The 19,613-nt window shown below is 40.3% G+C and overlaps 1 protein-coding gene across 1 annotated transcript; it reads left to right on the top strand.

Moving 5' to 3' along the window:
• The first annotated feature begins 379 nt into the window (after nucleotides 1-379).
• Nucleotides 380-16,904, top strand: LOC108678228 (histone deacetylase 11). The gene is made up of 7 exons (XM_018166593.2): nucleotides 380-385; nucleotides 4,197-4,307; nucleotides 5,242-5,333; nucleotides 6,371-6,578; nucleotides 9,169-9,335; nucleotides 11,231-11,339; nucleotides 11,743-16,904. The coding sequence occupies exons 1-7, from the start codon at nucleotides 380-382 to the stop codon at nucleotides 12,628-12,630; spliced, it is 1,581 nt and encodes a 526-aa protein (XP_018022082.1). The 3' UTR covers nucleotides 12,631-16,904.
• The last annotated feature ends 2,709 nt before the right edge of the window (nucleotides 16,905-19,613 follow it).

The raw sequence follows: 19,613 nt of genomic DNA, 5'->3' as shown, positions 1-19,613 counted from the left end.
CAAATTTCAGAGAACAAAGGCCGCGAATCTAAGTAAGACGAACCAATGGTTGGGTATACTTGGAAGTGCAGCAAAAGTGAGAGCGAGTAAGTATGACGTATTGAGAGAAGTGTGGAAAAGTGTAGCAGTGCCTAGCATTATGTATGGATTGGATGTGATAGCATATAGTGATGGCGAGTTAGATAAATTGTAATTGGTACAAAATAGAGTGGCGAGATTGGCACTAGGTGTCCCCAGGTGGACTGCAGTAAAGGCCCTGATAGGAGACATGGGTTGGAGTACCTTCAAGGAAAGAAGAATGAGAGCAGTTTTGAGGTATAAAGTGAGACAGGAGCGAATGGATGATGAACGTTGGGCTCGAAAGATGTATATGTGGAACATGAAGGTGAGCAAATGGGCACGCAGATGTCGGGCAGTGGTGCGTAAGTGTGGCATGCATGAAGCATGGGTGAGCCAAAGGCCCGCTGGGCTAAAGGACGAATGGGTGGTGACAGTACGGGGTGCGATTGCTAGCTATAGAGTGGGATGAAAAAGAGTGGAAAAGAGAAATAAATGAGCGAGTGAAAGAATATGGGCTGAAGGTATGGAAGCAAGGAATGGAGGGAAAGGACTCTCTAAGACTGTATCAGATGAAAGCGATGCCAAAATATGAATGTATGTATTATGGTAGTAGAGGTGGTGGGGACCTTCTGTTTTGTGTTAGGGCAGGCGCGCTAGGTGTGAATGGACGTACATACAGGTGGAATGAAAGGAGAGAAGATAAATGTTTTATGTGTGATGGGGATGAGAAGGAAACCTGTCTCTTATACACATCTAGATGTGTATAAGAGACAGTGCTAGTTGTGCTAAGAGCAGCAATGACCGCATTGACTTGTGATCCCTTGTGAATCAAGTTACAAAAAGTACAAGAATCCTCAACAGGCCATGGGCCTATTTCTTCAGTGCCGACATTTTTCTATATAACAGTTACACTTCGTACATCGCGTTCACGCTTGCGTTCACGTCATATTTGCTTCTCGAGCAATACGACGGTTGAGTGGGTCGACGAACATGAACGTTGCTCCTGGTCCAGTAGCTTCTGTTCGATCGTGCGTCTGGCTTCCGTATTTTCTTCTTGGCTTCGAACTTCACGTGGATTTTGCTTTGCTGATTGCGCTGCAGAATTTGTCTTGAATTCATTATCAATTTTGTGCATCTTGCGAAATTAGTGCCAATTTTTCGCAGCCTAAGCCCTCTACGGAATTCATTAACAGGCGAACTAATCCATCTGAAGTCGCGTTTTTTCCACTTAGGTAGAATAGGCCATGATCAGGAAGATGTGCCAGACTGCCAGGTGTGTGGGAATCTAAATTGACTTTTAACAAACCTGGGCACTGCGCCATACTATGCTGGTAAAAAAAATTTGCCATGCGCCATAGTGGCAAACCTGAGCTTTTTTAGAATCAGTTCATTTTTCATTTCCTCATTAATCATTTACTCAAGATTTAAACCAATTTCTTAAGTATGATAATGCTGGATTGCTGGTATCCAGGATACTTTACTGGTCTACTTATAGGACTCAAAAATGAACTTGAGAGAGAGTCTAAAAAAACTCTCTGCTTTCCCACTATGCCATGCGCCCTACCCAGACTGGAATAATGGGCAGGAGCCACCCGTAGAAGAGCAAAAGTCACATGTGCACGTGGAACAATTTCACCCGTGGCCATGGATAATTTCACCCCGTGGCCAATGTCCATGGATAATTTCACCCGTGGGCACGGATAAATTTGACCATGCCCATAGAGCTACAATTTCAAAAGTAATGGCCAAAAGCCCTTAAAAAGCACATCACCAGAAATAATTGATTACATGTAAGGCTGTGCTGAATTCGTCATACCTTCTTTCACAGATAAAGTTACGCAGCACTTGCCAGAATCTGTTGCCTTCTTGGCGGGCGGTGTCTCTCATAAACGCGGATTGCGGTTGCGGACACGCGAGCAGCTACATCAAACCGTTCATTCTTCAATAGCGAAATCTTTAAATAGGTTCAAATGATAATATATGATTCATTTGAGTAGAGTTACGAATTTCAAGAAAGCGTAAATCAGAACATTAAAAATCCATGCTAAGAATTATGATTTTAAAATTAACCTCATGACAAACATGCGAACATTTAACTTTGTTTTTGCACGTTTGTTTGGACATCGATCATGTTCAGCTAGTGGTCGTGTCAGAAAACCTGAGAGAACAATATTCAGTTTTATAAGCCATACAATACATAGGGTAAACGCGGTATATTCCGACACATTAAGGACGTATTGAGAAATGAAAAACTATAAAAAAATAACCATATGCGTTACTCGAATTCTGTTTGCTTTATGTGACTCGCAAAACACCGTACTACGCGCCAGCAACAATGAAACGTCACAAAATGTTGCCATATTTATTTAAAAGCCTTTAGAATGCAAACCTACAAAATCCCTATATTCCGACACTGTGTGTGGCAAAATTTGGCACGTGGTGAGGCGTATTACGTCCGCGCTTCAAATTCTACTGAAACGTAATGCCGTCATCCACGTGTTTGAATTCCGTTCGCTGTGTGAGCTGTATTGGAATACCGTACCCTAAATGGCAAAAATCAAGATATTCTTTATGTTGCTATACTTTTTAATGTGAAAATATTACAGAAAGGTTCTAAAATGAAGATACACCCATCATGATCTTATAACCATTTCCACCTAGGTTTTTCTAAATTTCATAATTTCTTCTCATACCATACGTATTTAAAAAAAAAATTTTTTGTATAGCATTGGAGCGGTTTTCAAACATAATTTAGCCTCATATAATTAGAATCCAGTAGGTATTTTTTATGCAAGAAAAATTATTCAGATAAAACCGGGTGGTTGTATAGCCATTTCCGCCACTGTATTATAAAAGGTAAACAAATTCAACGCAATCAACACATCTGTAGGTTCTTCTGTAAATAAATTAGAATTTCTAACAGACCTGCTACTGTACCTAGGCAGCTAGCTGTGCACTGCAGCTTGGAAGTTCTTACAGCCTCAATTTGGAACATTGGGCAGAAATTTTCAAAAATTGTGTGTAAAAATAGTGGTTTCACTGATGATTTTTGAAAATTACTGACATAGGTAAATAAGCCATTTTTCATATTTTTTATTGAAAAAATACTTATAAAAAAGCCATTGGGAATGGTAAAATTGGCCACATTCTTGGATGTTTGCATCCAACTTGCTGGTGGCTAAATTGTGGCTTATGGGGTTTGGTTCCAACAGGGTTTGTACTGGTTATGGAAAACCTGGAAAGTCATGGAATTTTATTTTTCATTTTCCAGGCATGGAAAGTCATTAGATTTCATTTCAGGTTATGGAAAGTCATGGAATTTGCAAACAAAAGAAGAAAAAAATGAAGTATTTTTCTGTGCTGTGTGTGTTTACTATTTGTGCAGTCTCTTGTTTCCTGTGTTCTGATTGGCACACATGAAACAAGAGACTGTGCCACAGTCAAGTATTGAACTCAAATTTGGAAACATAGTAAAATTCAATGGTAAATAATGCTTTGAACCTAATACAAAATTAAGTAAACTTATTGTTTCATTTAATTCTGGTCTCATGATTACTTGAACTAGATTTCTGTTGCTGTGAGAGTAAATACAGTGGGTGATTTTTTGGTGGCTGATGAATAGCCAACTGTTAGTTGTATATGTATGACTTAAGACTTTGTTAGTCATATGGATTGGAAGTCCATGTTTGGGTTATTTGTTGTCCAGTATTATGTTAGAAATATCTTTGACACTGAGGGTCTGAGGGTAAATGCAGAATTAGAGTTTTACTCCTTATCTCTTCCTTCCTTTATTCAAGTTTTCTTCCTCTCCCTTATTTATTTACGATCATTTGTGATAGTTGATACTGGATATTTTGACAATTTCTGTAACTTTTAGTGTAGGAAAATTATGAAACAAGAAGCCAAAAGTAAATGTTGTCTTGAATCTATTTTTTAAATGCAAAATTATTTCAAGTATTGGATGTGATTTAAAAAAGACCAAAGGGATGAATAGAATTCAAGCTCATGTGGATTCACTTACCTACCTCCACTGGTCTACACTAACCTTTCCCAGTCTCCGCTGGTCTTCATACATTTTACTTCCCATCTTCCAGGTATTACTAACTAAATGATTTGTTGTTTGATCTGATTTGCAGCTTCTGAAGGATCAAGGTCTTTTGAGTGAAGAAATCTTGGTGAAGCCTCGAGAGGCTACAAAGACTGACTTGTTACTGGTGCACAAGCAGCGATATCTCACTAGTCTTGAGGTGGGTTTGAATCATAGAAAATTTGTTGCAGTAGACTATTACTAGGGTACTACGGTACCGGTAATCAATTTAAATCATCTCTATATGAATATTGGGAATATTTCTTTACTTCAACATTAGTTTGTTTTTAATCTGTTGAGTGGTATGTACACCACTTTATTGATTAGTTTGTGGTTACTAATAATCAGATTTATGTGTGGTTTTAAAATGAACACAAGTAAAGGCAGTAAGTGTCCTAAACTTTGAGCACGCTTTTCTTAAGTTTCAATTTCTGTTAGCTTGATACTAATTTTATACTGGGTACTTGTATTTAATTATTTTCTAACAATTTTCAAAATTTCACTTTTATTAATACCATGGCTAAAGTTTGCTCATTGCAAATTTCATAATAAAACATTTCAGAACAAGTAACACGCCTAACAATGTCAATATCAACTACCAAAGAAAAAGTTCCTGCACTAACTATAAAACATTCCTGGACACTCTATAGAAGCCCTAATGTCAATTTTCTATCTTTTTGCCCTTCTCCTCCCTCAATTAAATCATATGATTTTCACTATTTCAACAAAGAAACCTCTGACATTATTGTTAACATAGGTATTTCAACACATCACAAACAAGCTAAGATTATTACCTCCCACATTCAAATGTTTAAAGTAGAGGACAAATGCCTGCCTATTTTCTTATTTTTTGTTTTCTGTTTTTAGAGTACTTGTTGATGGAAGTAAACCAGAACTACGGTACTGTATATTTTGAAACAAATAGAAAATTATAATAGAAAAGTTACACAAATCTTTTCTATGGTTGGGCAATTTTTATATCATGTCATCCAAGTCAAAAGTTCTTCATTTAGTCCATAAATAATTGATTCATTATTTATGCTATGTATTTGATGTTCATGGTATAGCCTGATTTGTCTATTCTTGTGCCACAGTGGAGTGTCAATGTGGCAAAGATTACTGAAGTTGCAGGGACGGCCTTGCTGCCTAACTGTGTACTGCAGAGAAAACTTCTGAAGCCTTTCCGGTGGGTTCACATTTCCTTCACTGTCTGGCAGGCAGACATAGAAATGTGTAAAAAATTTCTGCAATAGTAATTTTGAGAAAAAATAGAATAGAATAGTGGAAGCTTTGGCCTTTGGCATAAAAAGGATTGCTTCTGCATGTGTGGCGTAAATGTTTTATTAAACAAGCACTTGATAGGTCCATCGTGGCTAAATTAGTGCCAACAATTATTCATCCTTTGATAGGTCATGGGAGGTTTTGATAGATTTTTGGAAAATTTGTGAGCTCAATTATGTTTGTATGTTTTTTCATTTAAAAACTGTCTTTTTCATTCTTGATATAGAATATTATATAGAACAGTGATTCTCAATCCAGAGTATGTGAAAAATATGTAAGTGTAGGATTGCAGCTGTGGATCATTTAGTTTAAACATCAATCAGCCCTGAATGTAATGCCTTTCTGCAATACCACCAATCAGTCATGGATTGAACTAGTCATCAGCAATTGGCTTTCTACAAAATCTCACTTGGATATTACAAGATCAACTGTCATTTTTGATCATTGATGGTTTGATCACAGGCTGATTTGATGCAGATAATGAAAACTGGCAGTTTGGTGGTGGGGAGAACGAATGCTGGAATGTAATTATGCATTATGTCTGATTGGTATAGAATTATTTCATGTGTTGGCACAAAATTCTAAGCAATTCTATATATAGTCAGTGTGGTCTGTCTTTTGAGACTTGCAGCTGCAAATTTGTTGAACCAAAGTTGTTGGAAGTGTGGTTATTATAGGAATGCATGTGTGGCTTCACCAGAAATTGGGCAGTGTTGACCTTTGGCAGGCAACCTTAAGAGTGTGATTTTACTTCCACAGTTAGCCTTGATATTTTTAATGGTAAGAGTTTACAAAGAAATCTGAGTTAAGAATTTAGTTCCTATACCAATTTAGTGCCGTGGAGAATTTAGTTCCTATACCAATTTAGTGCCGTGGAATTGGTTGGTTGATGTTGGAATATTCTAGTTTTTTGATGAAATCACATTTTTTTTAATTTCATAGATACCAGACTGGAGGGAGTGTTGTAGCAGGACGGTGTGCTGTTGAGAGAGGCTGGAGCATCAATGTTGGAGGTGGCTTCCACCATTGTTCTGCTGGCAGAGGAGGAGGCTTTTGTGCCTATGCTGATATCACTCTTCTAGTTCATGTGGTTTTAGAACAGTATGAGCACATCAACAACATTCTAATTGTAGACCTGGATGCTCATCAGGTTAGTTATTACTAGAGAATTTGTCTTATGAGACACTCAAATATGTACAAAAAGTTGACCATTTAGTTATTGTATGATTTAAAAGCAACTGTTTAGTCCTGCACTGCTTATTTGTTGCAGGTACGTTAACATCAAACCTACTGTCTGCTAATCACATATACAGGGTGCGGCGTGGGAACTTACTCTTTTAAAAAAATCACAAAGTAAAAAGTATTAAAGATAGCGTTTTAATTCTTTCTTTTTTACAAAGAGCTTGAAAAACTTCATAGCCCGCGCACCATATTGCGCATGGCGCCACCTTCCTAGGACTAATGGCCGCCACGTGGCGCGCAATTCAAATAAGTAAGTTCCCGCGCCGCACCCTGTATTATGCATTTATATAATTGCTAATCTCTTGAGACAGAACAGATGGTTGGAGGAAATTATTCCTGTGAGGTTACACTCCCCAGACAAACCAAATTAGTTTGAACAACCAGTTGAATAATGCAAGGAGGAAAAGACAAGCTGAACAGGTTTAATTAATAATTATCTTGAAGAACATTTGAAAGGGGAGGAAAATAGAAGGGACTCCCAACAGCCACATTTGATAGAAGGTTCCATCCCTGCATTCATATGATTATTCAAGATTTGAATAAGGTGAGCTTTCCGTTTCAAATGGCGAGTCCAATCTTGGATGGTGTTCATACACTACAGCCCCTGCTGCCAAGCGATTTGTCTGTGTTAGAGGAGTGATTTTTGCTCGTATTACATATTGAACATTTCTGCGGCAGTGGCTTCCTCCAAGAAATATAGGTATGTACAGACAAATGCGAAACATCCAGGGCCTGAGTACTAGAGGTCAGTACGTCCTTAAGCTTCAGGCTTAACTGCGTGCATGCCAGAAGAGAGAGCTCTATGGTGTCTACCACTCCACACTGCAAGCACATGCGGAGTGTCAGACATGCGATGAAGCCGAACTGCCAACCCAAGGAACACAAGACAAATCGCCACGCACCGAAGCGAGTTGACGTCATTTACCATCAACAGCCTGGGTAGTGATCCCGTCCAGCTCCCAACACTTAAGAAAGCAAGAACAAAGCAGAGCGTGTCTGAACGAGAGGACAAAACCATACAGAACGATCAAGAGTAATATAATATACTCCGTGAACTGGAAGAGATATGCTTTCGCAGGGCCGGCTGCGTATGATGTCCTCCCTCAATAGAACGTAATATTTCATGGAACTGATGTGGGCCGAGAGGAGCTGTGCCAGCACAGAGACGCGGCAGCGATGGAGCGAGGTTTCCGTGGAAGCTATCAGACGTGATGGGACAGCTTGGACGTTGTTGATTTCGGCGGTCTTGGCGACACGTGTGAAATATTCCGGTGTAAAGTTCTCTGTCTTTACTGCGGGCATGATGAAGGCATGATACCGGAGGCATGATGCTGGCCGTATGAAAGTGCTAATCGCTGACCAAATGTGGACATCTCAGTGTAAGGGCAGAAGAAACTAGGTAGTCTGGGGGAGGAGTGGTAAGGCGCTGAGAAGGAACTGTAAGCTATACGTCTAGCCTTCCTCTGAGGCTATACGTCTAGCCTTCTTCTGAGGCTATACGTCTAGCCTTCCCCTGAGGCTATACGTCTAGCCTTCCTCTGAGGCTATACGTCTAGCCTTCCTCTGAGGCTATATGTCTAGCCTTCCTCTGAGGCTATATGTCTAGCCTTCCTCTGAGGCTATACGTCTAGCCTTCCTCTGTGGCTACTCCCACCTTTCTTTCTCGTCTCCTGTGGCGACCAAATTACTTGACGGTCGGAATCAAACGTTGCTTACATTCCAAAGTATTCGTGGGAAGCAAATGCACTCTGCTGAAGTTCGGAAGTAATTGTCGAAGCTGAACTACAGTTACTACATTGCATGCTTATTGTGATCATTTTAATTTGTAAATATTTTCTACGTTTTATGTGTTATGTTCATTTTCCAGACTCTTAGAGAACATGGTAAAGCTCTTGTACCAATGAACTACACCTCAAACTTTTACTTCAACCTTCCGGCTGTCCCGTCTATCTACCTTCTCTCTGTCCAATATTCTTGAAGATAAATATTAACTAAACCACTTCAGCTTGTCTTGTACTCCTTACGTTATTCAACTGGTTGTTTAAGCTTATTTTGTTTGTCTCGGGAGTGTAACCTGACTAGAATAATTTCCTCCAGCCATCTGTTGCGTCTCATCAAGAGCTTTATGCGGTTAGCAGACTGCGGGTTTGATGTGAAGTGTCTGGAACTGGGCTTCATCAGGTTTTAAATTTTTTTAGTTCGGTTACTAATAAAACTGTATGTCTTCCTAATGAATTAATTGAGAGCAGATAATTCTGGCTGATTACTTAATTGCTAACAAACATTAATCCTTGTCCTCTTTGAGGAGATTTCTTTCCATGTTAAAATTGCTCATCATTTGTTTTAGCTATGCGTATTGCCAATACATTGTAGTTACTTCCTCTCGGTATTATTTGGTAATGGTTGATCTGTGCACAGTTGCAATTTGATCTTTACTGAAATGTTTATTTTTTTCCAGATTAAATTTTCCAAATTTTGCAACATTCAGCCAATTTCAGGGCAATGGTCACGAACGGGACTTCATGGGCCGGAAGGACGTCTTCATCATGGACGTGTACAACAGACTTGTTTATCCTCGAGATGAGCAGGCCAAGAAAGCCATCAGCAAGCGCATCGAGTTGAGCCCTTTTACCGAAGATCCTCGATATCTGCAAGCCGTAGAAGAGTGAGTTCGCTATTGTGTGGTCTATGATTACAGTGACTTACTGCTGCTGAATGGATAATTCAGGATAATATACATGCCACCTAACTCTTCATAAATGATTACGTCTGTGCTTTAAAATTTAGACTTCTTAGCCACACGTCTGAACCTCTGGCCTCGGTCTTTTGAACTTAAGAATAATCATGCCGGGATGAATTGGTTTACGGTGTAGCTCTTCACTGGGAAACTCCGTACGCTTTCTAACAATAGTTTCAACGAGCAGCGGATCTAAAAGTAATTCATTATTAACATTAAACTTCAATCTGAATGTTTCATTTCCTCATTGCATCCACTTGCAATATCCGCTTTCCCTTATTGAAGATTTGGTGCTCGTGGTGATGATTTAATTTCAGTTTCGCCATTTAATTACGTGTTCGTAATTCAGTTTTAGATGTACATTTAACGTGATAAGTGTAATGTTCATGTGTCTATTTAGAGTCTCGTCTGTAGAGCGTAACTGACGTGATTGCTCTGCTGTGCCGCTGCATGAGGCTCTACCGTCGCCTCTGCAAGTTTTTAGGACTTGTTTGAAGGCTGTCATGGCTGCCGATGTTAAGAAAACAACCCAATATATCACGTTCCTATGAAAATACTTGTTGAAAATATTGATAAAGAAGATATCATGCTTGAAATTGTATTTCTGTTTTTTTTTTTGCCTGCATGATGAAGCTCGTTTAAAGAATTTTCCAAGTACGCCATCTCTAGAATTGCCTCAATGCAATTGAAAATAACCAAAAAAGTTAATTTCTGCATAATTTTGAGATAAGTGTTCAGTTCTCATTCTCAGAACTTAACTATTGTTTCTGTTGCTTTTCACCTGGCCCTCCTTGTTACGGTACTTCGTCTTTTTGAGATGCTAACGCTGCTTCTTTCGAGCCAGCTTCAGCAGGCTGGACAATTGAGATCTTCCGCCCCTTATGAGTGATAAAAAATTTTTGATTTGAGAAACTTTCAATAAATCAGACCATCCACCTCTTTGGTGATGTTCAACTTGACTTTCGGTGCGAAATAGCCAAATAGCTGATCCGCTAGTAAACATTTGGCCACTAAACTAAACTAGTGGTGATATTCAATTATGTCACTATAGTCTAAAACGACTGGATTCTAGCACGTCCACGCAGGGAACTGGTCACGTTCTTTGAAGTTAGTTGCTGTGCGAACATCGCGACGTTAGTAAGGAAATGTTGCCCGCTAAACTATAAGTTTCGAAGTATGTTTTGTTAAAGCAAGAACCTGGCGAGAACAGTTTTAGACAAAATTCGTCCCTAACACAAATCATGACGTCTCAGCTCAGAATTTAAATGCGAGGTGAGGGCAAAAAATGACAACTCGCCTCTACAACAGTTCAGTAATCTTGCACTCACAGCATGAGTAAGACTTCGTCCAAATTCTGGTACACTTTTTGCCCTTGTGGGTCATCCTGACCCGGTTTGGCCGTCAACATTACGTTTTAATGCTACTTATAATCTCTGCTCATTCTTGCGGTGAGAAAGTGAATCACTATTTGGACAATATGAGCCACTAATTTGTCTGAGTTTGTATAAGCCCTCGAGCACGCTTCGCTGCCAAGTTCAGCTCTGCATCGCAGTCCTGCGTCTGCTTCGTCCTAGAGCGTCTTGGCGAGGCTCTGTGAAATAAAGGTAGTGAGTCGGAATATTGAACACAATTTTACAGCACCAGAATTCGTTCTCCATGAGACGAGTTATTGTCTACAAACTTTATACAAGAGAGCGTGTCGCGACACATGTGCTGCTCTGAGAAGGTGCCAGTGTAGACGAAAACAAATTCTGCATTTATTTTGCAACAAATTAATTTGTTGAAAATATTTCTCTTACTTGTTTGTATCTTTGTGTTGTCAGAGGCTTGGAACAAAGCTTGGAGGAGTTCCCCGCGGATCTGGTCATCTATAACGCCGGCACCGACATCCTCGAGGGCGACCCGTTGGGCCTGCTCAGCGTCACCAGGAAGGCAGGCGCTCACGCTTTGTTTGATGAACAATTATGATGTTGCATGCGAAGCTTACTTCAATACACTATAAGTTCTAGCCTTTGCAGTATTATATGTTTTGTACCTCTATCAGTGTTGTGTCGATTAATAATATTTCTGTAAAATCCTCAATATTCACAAGAGATGCTCACATAATTTTACATCGCTTCTACTCTCGCTGCATTGGGATACATTGTGTGGTGATTTATAGGATGGAAATAAATGATTCAGAGTTAGTTTTAGGCTTATTAGTTTTTCTGATTACATTTAAGAATTTTAGAAATTTTATGTGAAATAATTTTATAAAATGTACTTTATAAGAGGTAGAATTGTTTATAATCATTGATTACAGTATAAAATGTCTTATTTTGCTTGGGTTATTCAGGGCGTGATCCTACGAGACGAGATTGTGTGGCAGATGGTGAGGCAGCAGCGCGCTCTGCCGCTCGTCATGCTCACCAGCGGCGGGTACCAGCGCAGCACCGCCGCCGTCATCGCCGAGTCCATCACCAACCTCCAGCAGCTTGGTCTTGTAGATCTCAACTGCGGCACAACCACCAAACCTCAGCACTATGATGCCAGCAACATTGATTCCTCTATGTTGCCTCCCTTGAAGTACTCGTCTCTCTTGACGCGATGTACAGGCAAGAAAAAGTCGTCCGTAGTTAGCGCTTCAGAATCCTCTACTCCTCAGTCTGGTCGACACAGCGCCACTGATTCAACCACTTCATCACCTCCTCCTCACGGGCGAATGAATCAGGCCGTGGATAAAATAGTTGATGATAAAGTCACCGTAGCTCCAGGAAAAATTACGTCCACGCCATCACAGGACAACGGTAACAGTGCAGCCGCTGGTCTGCCTCATCCCCCGTCATTCATCGACATCAAAGCAGAGGTGCGCAACAGCCTCGTGTCTGCGTGCAGTAGTGCTGATTACTCGACCCCTCATTTCACGGTCCCTCCTTCGTTCCTCGCATCACCGTCATCTCCACCTGACAACCTCAGGCGAGACATGACCCAACAAATGAGCATCAGCGACTCGACGACCCCTCCGTCCCCCGTGTACCGCAGTGTCACGGGCTCCTGGCTCACCGTGAACAACACGGGTAGTCCGAAGGCAGACTCAACTCCTCCCCTGCATCGCCATGACCGCGTGGCGTCGACGCCGTCGCTCGCACAGCAGAGCTGCGTCGCCAGCCTCCAGTCGCCCTACCAGTCTGCTCATTCAATCACCAGCTCACTAGCCAAAAATTGTGACTTCATGCCACCTTAGCAAATCATTTGCTTTGCTCTTTCTCCTATTTGTTGCATCTGGAGGCATCTGGTACTATCACCTGGACTTCGAAATCCGTTACTAAAAAATTTTGTCACTCTGTGAATCCAAGCTGTTAAATGGATATTCGTGTCTCTCTGAACATTTTTACTGACAAAAGTTGTGCAAGTAGAGGAATGGAAAGTTAAAGGTAATCCTGAAATTTGCTTTGGTTTATATGAAGTGCTCGGGGTACCCACTCATGTGCAGAGTTCAGCTGCTCACTCCTTACGCAGAATTTTATATTCTTAGGATAGGAAATCAGGGAAATAGGAAAAGATCTGCCACTGGTCAGGGCTGATTTTGATCTGAAGACCCTTGGACAAATCCACCAATCGAATAAGCTCGACGACAGAAGTTTCAGGACCTACCGTTACACAAGGATTTGGGTCGACGGTCAATCACATGGTTTCCGAGGTCAATGTTTGCAGAGATGTGTGTGCAATATTTTGCTAGCTCCAAAATAAAAAGGCGATATCGCAGTCATCGAGTATTTAATACGGATCTTGTCGTCATTGATGCTGTGGTGTTCACAGTGCGTACGTTGCCATTTCTGACCTGCAGAAGGCTTGGGCTATAGTCGTTGAACAAAATCGTCCATAACGTCCTCCTCTGCTGGTGCAGAAGCTTCTGAAGCATTTCTTCTGATTCTTACGAGCCCCATTCACGAAACCTATGCAATACATTCTATTAATGTGCCTTTCAGTCAAGTTTAGATTCTTGGAGTTTCGTTCTAGTTTTTTTTAAATAATGTAAAGTTTCGAAATTTTTTTGCCATTTAGAAAATATGTTAAATCTAAGTAACAGTATTTGTCTGTATATGGTCCCACCTAACTATTCTAATCTGCCCTCGTTTTTATCTCTCAATTGTTTATTTGTACATTGACACCTTGATTCAAATTCATCTATGTTACTGATTTTATAAAAAATTATATTATAAAAAACATGTTTCTTGTTTATTCTGCGTGCGCGTTTTTGGATGCGTGAAGTAAAATTTTCATGAAATCTAGTCATAATCTTAATGGTAGCGATAGTTCTAACTATGAAATTGATCAATTGCAAGATGACGCTCGGAGCTCTGCAGCGCCAACCTCATCATGTTGCTCTCGCTCTGTAAACCTTGTTTGCTTCATTATAGGAAGTTGATAGTCGGTATTTCAATTATTGAGACGCTTATTTATGAATCTCTTTTTTTTTCAAATAACATCATTACATTTTCATGACATTTTCTAGTCATATACGAGAGTCTAGGCTTAGAAATTACATAGAAATACCACTGAGTTTTCTCGAATAGTGCGTTAGACTATAAATTTTAACTTCAGGACTTCTTGTCGTTCGTCAATAGTTGTCGTATAGAGATTCTTGTTGTTAGTGTTTGGGGTTCATTGCCTTAGTGATCGTGTTGAAGATATACTATATAAGTAATTAAGACATTATACTGCTCGTATATGAGAACATTTTTTATGTGTGTTTCTATGAATTTATAGACCGGGATTTTGATATTTGGGCAGTTTTCGACAGTTTGTTGCTCATGACGGCACATTCTAATTTTACAGACCTTGTTGGCCGTTCCTTTACTCTTTTTGTGTTATTTACCGCAATTTGAGGCTTACGGTATTATTCCTGCAACATACAAGACTCGTTCCTTCGATCGTCGCCGCGGCAATTGCACGAGTTTTGCAGAGATTGTGTTAACAGCTTTAGTCCGAATTTAAGCTCAGTTATATTTAGAGTCTCTGGTTGTTATGTTATGTGTAGATACAATCCAGCCTTCTGCATTTAACCTTTGGCGTTGAACTTTTCTTGTTCTCCTCAGAAACTTTTAGCAATACGCAAATTTTTTGCAGCTTAATTTAGGTGACCCGCTTTGCTAGTTCGTCTGATGAGACGTAGCGTTCATGCCTTCCCTAATATCTTAGTGCTTGGTCTGGCTAAAGATAATCGCAGTGTTTAGTATTGTCTCCGTCTGTAGTCTGGCCTAATTTAGATTACGGACAGATCTGTTGACTCCAGTGCCAGCTGGTCACAGCTTCTAAATTTTTCATCTGACCGCTATTGATATTATCGCTGTATTTCTAACAACAAAAATAGAAAATTCTTATTTTTTTTGCATGTATGATAAAATTTACCAACTGTCTAGGTTCTAACGAGCAGTTAATGACTGAGCTTAAACGGGACTGTCGAGTCCATCAGATAGTTGTGGACAATTTACCACAGTTACCGAGGGAAGTCACAACGCTTATATCTTAAAAAAAACACAAAATTTCGTCAGATGAAATGGAATTGTTTCGAGGGAAAATATTTGTCATCAAATTATTTTTATATAATTAACACGACTAAACTCGACACCATTCTCAAGCTTGCTATCACCATGTTTATCACTTTACTCAACCGGTCTCGTAATAAACTTGAAGCAACTCTCGCTCTGCCAGCATCTTCGAGAAGTTCCCACTACGTTCACGATCTAAGATGATAAATGTAACACCTTTCAGTTCAGTACGAAACTTACCTCACTCGTGTCCTTGAATCCACGATACTTTATTTGATTATTACCATTGTAATTGATTTTTCTTTATGCATGGGGAAAAACCCGATTGGATCGAGGGCATTAAGGTGTAGCTTAATCCAAAGTCGGATTGCGGGAGTAACGGCTTAAAGTTTCTTGTTGTTGTAGGTTGAGGTTAATGGTTCTTGATAGTCTTTTCAATTGTGTTATCAAAGTGAGAGCTGTTGAATATGGTTTTGTATTTTGACAACTTCTGAAGATACTTTGCCGATTTTATACTGAATTAGCATTGTTTTTTCGTGCCGTGCAGGAGTGAAGTGGTCAGTGGTGCAATTTTCTTGTGTGGGTGCGCTGTCGTATTTTTATGGTGCCTTAGCACTTTGGCTCATACTTTACATATTCAAATGTGTATTATTGCTTTCGTTTGCCTTATACGGACGTCTATGCTCAATGAACCTTAATTTTAGGTTCGAGTGCTACTCCTGAAAATCTTTAGGAAACTTCCTGAAGCATTTCAGGATCGAGCTGCTGTTCAGATTTCCATACGTTCTGTATTTCTTAGTTTGTCGCTGCTGTTTGCTTTAATTAAGTTCAATTCCTGTGATTATTATACGTTCCTAAGATTATTCCGTGTTCCTGGGATTATTGACCGTTTGTAAAATTATTGCACATTCCTAATATTATAACGCTAACTCCTCCCTATTGCTAGCAGCCAAAGATTCAGCACTAAACCCCATCATCCCACAGGTCGAGTATCACGTCGCAGTCGTCGCGTTATCTCACTCCAGGCTCTGCTGCGCCGTCTCCTTGCCGGTGACAGCTAATGTATCACAGCATGTTTACCCCTGAATAATTCTGGCTTCTTTTGGAGTCGTTGTTTTTTGGTTCTTCATCTTATGTTTTTTGTATCTTAGGACCCTCAACCAAGTTATTAATGACAGGCTTACTAATGGTAATAAGTAGTGGACATTCTCACTCCTTCCCTAATCACCTTCATTCTCACTAATTCCATAATCACCTTCATTCTCACTAATTCCATAATCACCTTCATTCTCACTAATTCCATAATCACCTTCATTCTCACTAATTCCATTATCACCTTCATTCACACTAATTCCATTATCACCTTCATTCACACTAATTTCCAAATCACCTTAATTCTCAATCCATCCCTTATCACCTTCATACTCACTCCCCTAACGCTGCATGCCCGCCCACCTGTCGCTACTCTCAGTTCTCGTCTTATGGCCTGCAGACCTGACAGGAGTTCTCCATCGCTGCGGCATTTTTGAACCTTTACTTCGCTATTATCAGAATTCAGCTTTGTAACTACTCTATTGAATTAAAAATCTCTTATTTCTTTAATATCGATTCTAATGCACTGTTAGTATTTGTACCCGTCTTGTTCAGACGTCATCTATTTCTTGGTAGAAAATTTTTTCGAGTCAAAAGAAGAAGTTGCTGGGACGGTAGTTTTTAGATTGTGCTTCATTTAATTTATTTATCAGCTTAATTTATGCTACACTAATAACCGTTCAGTTTAAACCTGTTTGTTTTTTTATCGCAATAGTGGAAATATTTATTATGTAACCTTGTTGAGTGCCAAGTCAATAGCCTAGCTATAGCAGTTCTATCTCAACTTCTATTCCAAGATACGTGTACTTTTTTACCTCTCCAAAATATTGTGTGTTCGAACGCGTGATATTCCAATAATTACATGCTACTGAAATTTGTTGTTTTCATCCTCTTCGATTAGTTAGGCCGCCTGTCCAGCGTTAAAGAGTGCATCCGTAACTATAATGTATGCTAAACTAGATTTTTACCGTTGGAATATTAAGTATTTTTGACGGTGAAAAATTTCTGCTGCGCTCCCGTTTTGATACTTAGTATCCTTACGTGTTTCTCAAAACACACACACGTACTCAAACTATTGTCTGCAACCATAAAAATGACTTGAAATTGATATGTTACTACTGTTACGGGAGAGCGGGTTACTATTAATAAATATAATCAGAGCTGCCTAAACGCTCAATGTTCCCGGGCAGGAGATGCTACTGGTAACGTGGGATGACGCATACAATACGACCTACTAAGGCACAAGAATAAAATTAAACCCGAAGTTTTATTCGATCTAGACAAGAAACTCAAACAAATATAAATACTAACTACAATTATAAATACTAATACTATCAAATACTACTCGGCTACTTAACTAAAAACCATCTATTCAAATAGTCGACCCGCGACAATTCTAAAACCTATTGACCTTTACAAAACACTGAACACGAGACGCGCCGACTTCCCGAGAGCCGCGTATCTCTTCAGGGGAAGTCCTAATACGTTAACGTGCCACCTCAAGCGGCACAGATACCGGCCCTGGAACACGATGGCTCGGCCCAGGCAAGCCTAGGGGGGGTCACGCCTCCACGAGGAACTTCAAGACTCTAGTTAACTCGTCATTAGGCTGACTCCTACACACAAGCCGAGCCTAACCGGCAATCACAACCAGGACACTAACACCTCCTCACCTCATCCACGGAAGCCAACGAACCAAATGGCCAGCCTAGAAACGCTCAGCCCGCTCGTGACCTCGCGGCAGATTCGTTTAGAGAACACCTGCGTGTCAAACCTCTACACTACGACAAATATATTTTCCGTCCATATGCCAAATTCTCATTAATTAGGAGAACATGATTAAGTTAATACTCTTCTGACTCCTCAAGGGGGACTTCGGACGCGTGTCTGTGCTCGTCAAAAGTCCTATGGGATTTCGCGTTCCTAGGGGAATTTTTCCTGAGCGCCCCACCGCTGAGTACGCGGTGTCTGACTGCAGGTCTTAGTTGTGGGGTTAAGTTATGTTGGTAGGATTCCTTACATTGTTATTTATATGTAGGTAGGATTCCTTAAATTTTCCTTCTCTATCTCTCTCGTGCGGGCGGCCGACGTCCCGCATAAGCGACCTCTTGTTCGAGCGTCTTCGTTTCTGCTGTTTTTCACCTGTCCCTCCTTGTCACTTCATCTCTTTGAGATGCTAACGCTGCTTCTTTCGCGCCAGCTTCAGCGAGCTGGACAATTGAGACCTTCCGCCCCTTGTGGGTGATAAACAATTTTTGATTTGAGAAACTTTCGACAACTGAGACCTCTCCACCACCTTATTGGTGATGTTCATCTTGAATTTCGGTGCGAAATAGCTAATTAGCTGAAGCGCTAGTAAACATTTGGCCACTAAACTAACTAGAACCAATACTCTTCTAAACGGAAGCAGAGTTGCTTTTTAATGCACTTCCGAGGTCTTGTTTAGCACTGAATGAAACTTACATAGTGGATCGTGAGCGCAGCCGTGCACCACCAATTTTGTGCTACAATCAGCCCTGAATAGAACGCCTAGCATATTTGCTTAAGTTGGCTTGCGACTGACAATGTTACAGTCAAAAAGTGTTGTCGGCTACGTTATTGAGGGAAGAGATTATGAAAGTCCATTCGAAGCACGGCAGTGGTGGTCTCCGACAGACATCCCATCAAAACGGCGTTCTTTGATTCAACTCTAATACCGAAAATCAAAAAGGTCTCGTTCACGCCATGCCTAAAACGATAAACGTCCGCTCCACGGCATCTATACCTATGAAGAAAAAATAACGTACAATCATAGTTAAAACTTTCTCTTGCATCTTAATTGCAACAGCCCAAATCATGAAACGACCAGTCTGGACTCAGGACTGACACATTGGAAGCGTTTACTCTTGGGTCATGAGAACTAAGTTAAATTACTGCAAGACCGTACAGCTTCAGGGGTTACTAATGAATCTTTCAAGATATTTATACACGAGAATCGTATTAGCTGCGAGTATTCGCTGGAAGTACTTCACACTTGAAATATTTTGCTAATTTCGTCTGTAGATGAAAGTAGCTAATATCGTACGTCTAATGCAAGGTTATTTGGTGCTTATACACGGGCTAGTATTAGCTGCGAGTTTTCGGTGTCTGACTGCAGGCTTCAGTTGTGGGGTTAAGTTATTATGTAGGTAGGATTCCTTACATCAAGTTATTATGTAGGTAGGATTCCTTACATCAAGTTATTATGTAGGTAGGATTCCTTACATCAAGTTATTATGTAGGTAGGGTTCCTTACATTTCCCTTCTCTGTCTCCTCGTGCGGGCGGCTGACGTCCCGCATAAGCGACCTCTTGTTCGAGTGTCTTAGTTTCTGTTGCTTTTCACCTGTCCCTCCTTGTCACTTCGTCTCTTTGAGATGCTAACGCTGCTTCCTTCGAGCCAGCTGTAGCGGGCTGGACAATTGAGACATTCCGCCCCTTGTGGGTGATGATTAATTTGAGATTTTGAATAGCCTAATTGAGACCTTTCGCCTCGCTTGCGACGTTATATTTTGTCCTCCGGTGTAAAATAGCTTGATAGCTGAAGCGCTGGCAACTATCATACT

This window comes from Hyalella azteca, unplaced genomic scaffold (genome assembly GCF_000764305.2).
Source record: "Hyalella azteca isolate HAZT.00-mixed unplaced genomic scaffold, Hazt_2.0.2 contig8861, whole genome shotgun sequence".
NCBI classification, from domain to species: Eukaryota; Metazoa; Arthropoda; class Malacostraca; order Amphipoda; family Hyalellidae; genus Hyalella; species Hyalella azteca.
The sequence above is the reverse complement of the archived record's forward strand: the minus strand, read 5'-3'. Positions and strand labels throughout refer to the sequence as shown.

What these genes read in the sequence shown, in the direction of transcription:
- LOC108678228 (XM_018166593.2), top strand. An exon ending in GATATCTCACTAGTCTTGAG is followed by an intron (nt 4,308 to 5,241) that starts GTGGGTTTGAAT and finishes CTTGTGCCACAG; the next exon opens with TGGAGTGTCAATGTGGCAAA. An exon ending in TAGACCTGGATGCTCATCAG is followed by an intron (nt 6,579 to 9,168) that starts GTTAGTTATTAC and finishes AGCCAATTTCAG; the next exon opens with GGCAATGGTCACGAACGGGA.